Source organism: Mus caroli, unplaced genomic scaffold (genome assembly GCF_978045245.1).
Source record: "Mus caroli unplaced genomic scaffold, Mus_caroli_1 scaffold_15, whole genome shotgun sequence".
NCBI classification, from domain to species: domain Eukaryota; kingdom Metazoa; phylum Chordata; class Mammalia; order Rodentia; family Muridae; genus Mus; species Mus caroli.
The window spans coordinates 47,911,900-47,918,012 of record NW_028227270.1 but is presented as its reverse complement, the minus strand read 5'-3'; the positions used below and the strand labels follow the sequence as shown (position 1 = coordinate 47,918,012).

Sequence of the window (6,113 nt, the reverse complement as noted above, 5' to 3'; positions counted from 1 at the left end):
CTTCTTGGATTTTGTCTCTGTTTTACGAGTGGTACGAACCTAAGATCTGCCCTGTACCTCTGTTCTTAAATGGTCCTCTAGCTACTTCCTTCCTTACTCAGCCATCTGGTTTACTTGATGACATCAGTTGTTTTCAGATGACTTCAGGAGGCCTACATTGGGCTCCTGCCCCTTTCTTGACATCAGAATTACTACTGAACACCATGTTGGTAAAATGCACTAAAGATAACCTCAAAGTCATCAAAATGCTTTGGGGTCACATTTAGGAATAAAAATTCAACTCTCCTCCCTTGCTAATGCTTGACTGATTAGTGAGCCCAGGTCTGAGTCTTTCACTTCCCTGAGTCCGTCCTGTATCGTCTGTCTGTCCCCAACAAGAGGCTTCACTCTGTATGTATTGAGCAGAACAGAAAGCATAGGATGAGAAATGAGAGATTTACAGAAATCTTCAACAGAGTTTTATATGGTATTAAGTTATTGATTCTAACTGACCTAGAAATACTCAGTACTAACAATAAAACTTTATCAAGCTATATCCACAGGTTGATTCCAATGATTGTGGATATTTGTTGTATAGAGTTGCTTCCAGGCCATTTGCTAATTTCAGCAAATGATTACCACCACACACACACACACACACACACACACACACTACTCTGGATCAGGGCCATGGAAGAGTATATAACTTAAGATTAAAGTTATGTATTAGTGTAGGTTGTGAGAGGGCACACTACTTGGGAAACTGAGGCAAGTAAAGTTGCTTGTTACATTGTTCTCTTAAAGGCAAGTTAAACTTCAAAAGGTTGGTTACAAAGTAGGATGGAAGATTATGTCTTCGATGATCCCAGAATCTCTTACCTCAGTTGTGAGGTCCAGGAAAGACCAGCCTCTTTGAATGTAAGAGGTATTGGCATAACACTGTTTTATGACAGAATAGAGGCAAAGAGATAGCCCTTAGTGTGTTAGCCATTAGAGGTGATACCACTATCTCCTCAAGCCCCTGTTACCAGCTGGAATGTCAAGGACATTATTCCCCTACCCTCATCTACATGTGGAAGCCATAGCCTCTCCTGTCAGATGCTATTCAGAGTCAGGTCTTGGGTTTCATTGGCTCTCCTCAAAAACGTTATTATTATTATTATTATTTTGTCTTATAAAATGGCCCTGGGGAGCTCTGCACACCTCTGCCCTACAGAGACCCTAGAGAACTTCCCATTTGCCATGGGAGCAGCCCTCTCCAAATCCTCCCTGGGGATCTGAGACTTCTAAGCCTTTACAGGAATAAATGTTTGTTGACTGACTCCAAGGTTGTAATGTTTCTCCACAGCAGCTCCAGCTGACCACTGACAGCTGTAGCAGTGTGCCCTCCCCATTCTAATCTCACTTGGAAAAACAGCTCTAAAAACAGCTCCTGCTAGGCATCTGCCTCATTTGGGGGGGGGGGCTGAAGGGAAGCGATAAGGCCACAGGACATGGGTACAGAGAAGGAACCAGAAAGATAAGGGCCCAGCCATTTTGGGGTCCCAACTAGAATGAGACACTGCTAGGAACTTGGTTCAGTGGAGCCTGCAGGTGAGATACTTCCTCTAGGGTCCCTCGCTCTGGTCAAACCTCTCAGCTATTCTCAGGGAAAGCAGAAATGGAAAAGAAGGGCATGAGGAGGTGCTGGGAATGGGGAAGGCATGCAGAGAGGAAAAGGGCTTACCCTAGGACCTGCTTACATTTGGGTGTCCTGGACCTCTCTAGGTGGCCGAATGTCACACCCATCTGGGCAGGAGGATTCCAGTTCCTAGTCCTTTAGCCCTTGAAACAGGAATATTGGCCACACAGGCTTTATAGGTCCCTCCAGGAAAATCGGTTTCTGAAGCAGGCTGACTGGAAGGAGCCTCCGAGTTTGGATCAGATGGCCTGGATCCGTGTAAAAAAGTATGCTCAGAAGAGAACAGAGGCACACATTACAAACATGCACTTGTGACCATGGGACCTGAGAAAGGTGGCAGAGAATCAGGACCCATCAAAGGGGTATTGGAACTTTAGTGCCTAAGGCGCTCACGGAGTGAGGAGGGAAGAGTGCCTGAGCAAACTGGTCAGGGCAAGGACAAGACTTGTTGTGACCTGGCTAGGAACGCAGGTGGGCCACCTCCACAGCACCGGGAGGTGCGTCCCACTTGCTTTGTCTCCGAGCGGAACTGGAGATGGAAAATCTTGCTCGCAGGTTGGTTGTTCAGGGACAAGGGAGCAGGGTCGGCGAGTCATACAACATCGAAGGGAAAACTGGGGAGACCCGGGTGAGCCTTGGGAGCTCCGCACAGATCCACGTGCGCTCGCCACTTCACTCTCTTCCCGGGATCTGTTTCTGACAACCTTGCTGAAACCAGTTGTTGGGAGACTCATGCAGGCGCTGGCCGAGGAGAGCGAACAGGGACGGAGACTTGGAATGCTCCCTCCTGGAAACCAACTGTCCCTCTGGTCCGCAACGCGTCCAACCTGGAGATACCCTGCAGATCCCACGTGGCTGAGACTCTATAACCTTGCAAAGACACCTGCCAAACTCCTTGCCTGCCGAGGCTCAGTGGCCTCTAGCTCCCCGCAGTCATCCTAGTCCCCAAGTGGTGCAGGGGCGCTGCCCAGCCTGTCCTCCGCCCACCCTGGGCGGGACAGAGGCGGAGCCAGTGCCAGTGGGCGCCCCCCGACGGCGGGCGGGGCTAGGCGGACCGACCCTGAGGCCGGATAAGAGCTCGAGGCTGAGACCTGCCAGAGCTGTGAAGCGCGACTGGAGGCTTACAGGACCTCAAAGCTGAAGTCTGACGCAGGAGGCAGGTAAGGACCAAGATCGCTTCTTACTTATCCTGGGCAGAGGCATCTTCACTGCTCCACTGACTCTGGACGGCCGTCCGGTGGAGCAAGGGGCAGAAACCACAGCCGACAGGGTCCAAGTTGCCAACAGCCAGGGTTTTGGAGAGCAGCTCCTTCCAATACAGAACTAAGGGGTGTGCACTCAGTGCCTGTTCTCAGAGCATAGGATTCCACAGAGCCCAGACTCAAGACCTGGTTCATAGAGGTTGATGCTTCCCAGAGGGAAATGGCTGTCTGTGGCTGAGGCTGAGCATCACGGACCCTCGGTGATGGGCCCTTGGGGTTATTTTCACAACATGCCAAAAAGCTCCATCTCTGTTCTCCGTTTTGTTTATTTGTTGTGTTTTGTTTTGTCTTTTCTGTAAGCCGGGGCTGAATTCAGGTTGTGGGGAGAAAGCAGAAAATCTTGGTTTATGAGCCACCTGTTTCCTGATCCAGCCGGTGAAGAAAGATGTTTTCTCAGGGGCCATTTTGCTATCTGTGCCTAAACCTCGCCTCTGAGCTGTGAGTTGAGGAGTAGGGTGGGGCAGACAGGTACCTCTGTACCTGTGTCTGTGAGAGAGCTGGGGACGCAGCCTGGGACCAGGTCCTTTGCTCAGCATCTTGCCATCTCTCAAGCAACGTAGGGAGCTGTCCTACCTGCTCCCTAGCAGCTGCCACCCTCTAGCCCATCTTTGGCACATGTGAGGAATTTGCATTTGGGTTTGTCACCAGGGTAAAGAGGCCACAGAGAAGTGGTGCATAAAATAACTTCTGTCAGGAGTTTTTGTTTAGGGATGCAGAGGAAAGTCACCCCATTAGAGCAGCCACCCACATGTCAGGCTTCCATCAGTGTGCTTGTCTGAGTTCAGTGGAAACAGGCTGTCACTGGGCGAGAGTGCTGCTGCCTCCCTTATGCCCCATGGCCCTGGCTCTGCAGAAGCATAAGGCAGGGCTTCTCTGGGAGTGCTGCTAGTGTAGCAGTGGCCTGATCCTTCGCCTGGTGACATTCTGGTAACTCCCTGTCAGCTCAAAGGCCGGTGAAGCCATGGTCATGGGCAGGGTGGTCTGTACGCACTCTCCTTGGAGAAACCAATGTCCCGTTTGTTTTAAACTTTTCGTTACTGTAGCTGATTTTGGTTATATTCACTTTGCTTTTTGTTGTACTACTAAGTATTAAAAAAGCTACACATCCTTGCAAAGACTGAAGTGAGCGGTATGCTGTTGGCAGGGTGTAAAGTTGCCCCCCCCCACCCCGGGAATGTGGGTAAGCAATGCAGGCAGCATCTGAGATTGTTATTAAGAAGCAAATTAGAAGTCACACAAGCCGGCATTAATGTGAATGAGGGCTTTGGCGGGAAAGAGGATGTGTCTATTTCTAGTCTCCAGAGCCAATCTCTCCCATCTCTGTGAACCCCTTCCCTCCCTGCCCCTGCACATCCCCCTAGCTATCTTTTATCCTAGCCATGGAATTTCAGGTGCTTGGACTACCTCGGGTCTCTGTGTTCAACCCAAGCACCCTCTAGACATGGCTACTGAATCTGTGCATTGCTGTGTGGTTTTGTTTTGTTTTATTTATGTTGGCTAAAGTCGAAGAAGAAAGAAACAGACTTCCTCGGGCTCCCGTCTACCCATGAGTAAAAGCAAATGCTCCGTGGGACCAATGTCTTCTGTGGTGGCCCCGGCTAAAGAGCCCAATGCTGTGGGCCCCAGAGAGGTGGAGCTCATCCTGGTCAAGGAGCAGAATGGAGTGCAGCTGACCAACTCCACCCTCATCAACCCACCGCAGACACCGGTGGAGGTTCAAGAGCGGGAGACCTGGAGCAAGAAAATCGATTTCCTGCTCTCAGTCATCGGCTTCGCTGTCGACCTGGCCAATGTCTGGAGGTTTCCCTACCTGTGCTACAAAAATGGTGGAGGTGAGTGTGGCCTGGCCTCCTGTGCTTTCTGAGGGTGGGGCCATGACAGGGGACTCAGGGGTGCAGTGGAGGCCATGGGAGTCATGGTACAGTGGGGGCTGTGATCTCAAGAAACGCTCACAGTGAAGGCTGAGGAGATGACTCAGTCAGTAAAGCGCTTCTTGCACAAGCACGAAGACCTGAGTTTGATCTCCAGAACACACATACAAAAGTGTGTGCAGGGCATGGTACACACACTTGTAATGCTAGTTAGTACTAGGAAGGTGGAGACAACCCTGGGGATTGGTAGCCAACCAGAGTCAGTCTAGCCTGTCTAGGGAGCACCAGGCCAATGACAGACACTGTCTCAAAAAATCAAGGTGTCTGAGGAATGACACTCAAGAATGATCCCTGGCCTCCCAGGCATACAGAAGCATGCTTCTGCATACACAGGAAATTGCTCACAGCGGGAAATGCTTTCAGTGAGACAATCCTGTCTTCCTATAGGATAGTGGGGCTGCTTCGCCAGCAGCAGTAGTTTTCAGCCTTTTCAAACAGTAGAGCTCAGAGAAAATCTGACAGCCAAGGAATATGGAACCCAGAAAGCAGAAAGGAGAAGGAAGTAGGTGGAGGCATTAAGCCCTGATTTCTTATTCCACTAGTATTTTTAATTTGGAAGGAAAATTCTCAAAGGTCAAAATGTGTTTTCAGTCATCATCAGCAGTGCCTATAAAGTTTTTGAACTTTGTAAAATTTCAAGTTGAACTGAGGAGAGAAGATGATGCCCCTGAACTGAAATATAAATACCCATCTTATCTATGTATGGCCATAGCATCCTGAACTCAGATGATCTTGTCTGAAATATACTCATCTCTGCTACCTCTTCTCTTCCTCCCTCCCTGCTCTGTCCTTCCTTCCTTCCTTCCTTCCTTCCTTCCTTCCTTCCTTCCTTTCTCTCTCCCTCCCTCCCTCCCTCCCTCCCTCCCTCCCTCCCTCCCTCCCTCCCTCCCTCCCTCCCTCCCTCTCTCCCTCTCTCTCTCTCCCTCCCTCCCTCCCTTCCATTCTTTAAATACAGTTATGGGAGTTGAACCCATAGCTTTTTACATGCTGGCAAGTGCTTGACCACAGAGTCACATCCATTGACCTCTTGGATTTTTTAGTTGGAGTAAGGATTTCACTGTTTCCTAGGCAATTCTTTAACTCTTTCTGTAGATCACACAGGCCTTAAACATTGGCCTCTAGAGTAGCTTGGACTATGGTCTCTGCCACCAAGCCTGGCTCCCCTACTTTCTCATCTCAGCTTTAGATCCATAGTTGTGCAGTAGGGCTAAAAAGAGGGCAAGGAACAGATTTACCAAAGAAATTCAAGTTGAGCCCAAA

The 6,113-nt window shown here is 49.7% G+C and overlaps 1 protein-coding gene across 1 annotated transcript in view; it reads left to right on the top strand.

Annotated features, from left to right (window-relative positions):
• The first annotated feature begins 2,760 nt into the window (after positions 1–2,760).
• The window catches only part of Slc6a3 (solute carrier family 6 member 3), a 39,441-nt gene continuing 36,088 nt past the window's right edge, over positions 2,761–6,113 (top strand). Inside the window, exons 1-2 of the mRNA XM_021180149.2 lie at positions 2,761–2,820; positions 4,426–4,754. Of these exons, the coding sequence (XP_021035808.1) occupies positions 4,469–4,754 (286 nt within the window). The 5' untranslated portion in view covers positions 2,761–2,820; positions 4,426–4,468. The remainder of the gene's footprint in view (positions 2,821–4,425; positions 4,755–6,113) is intronic.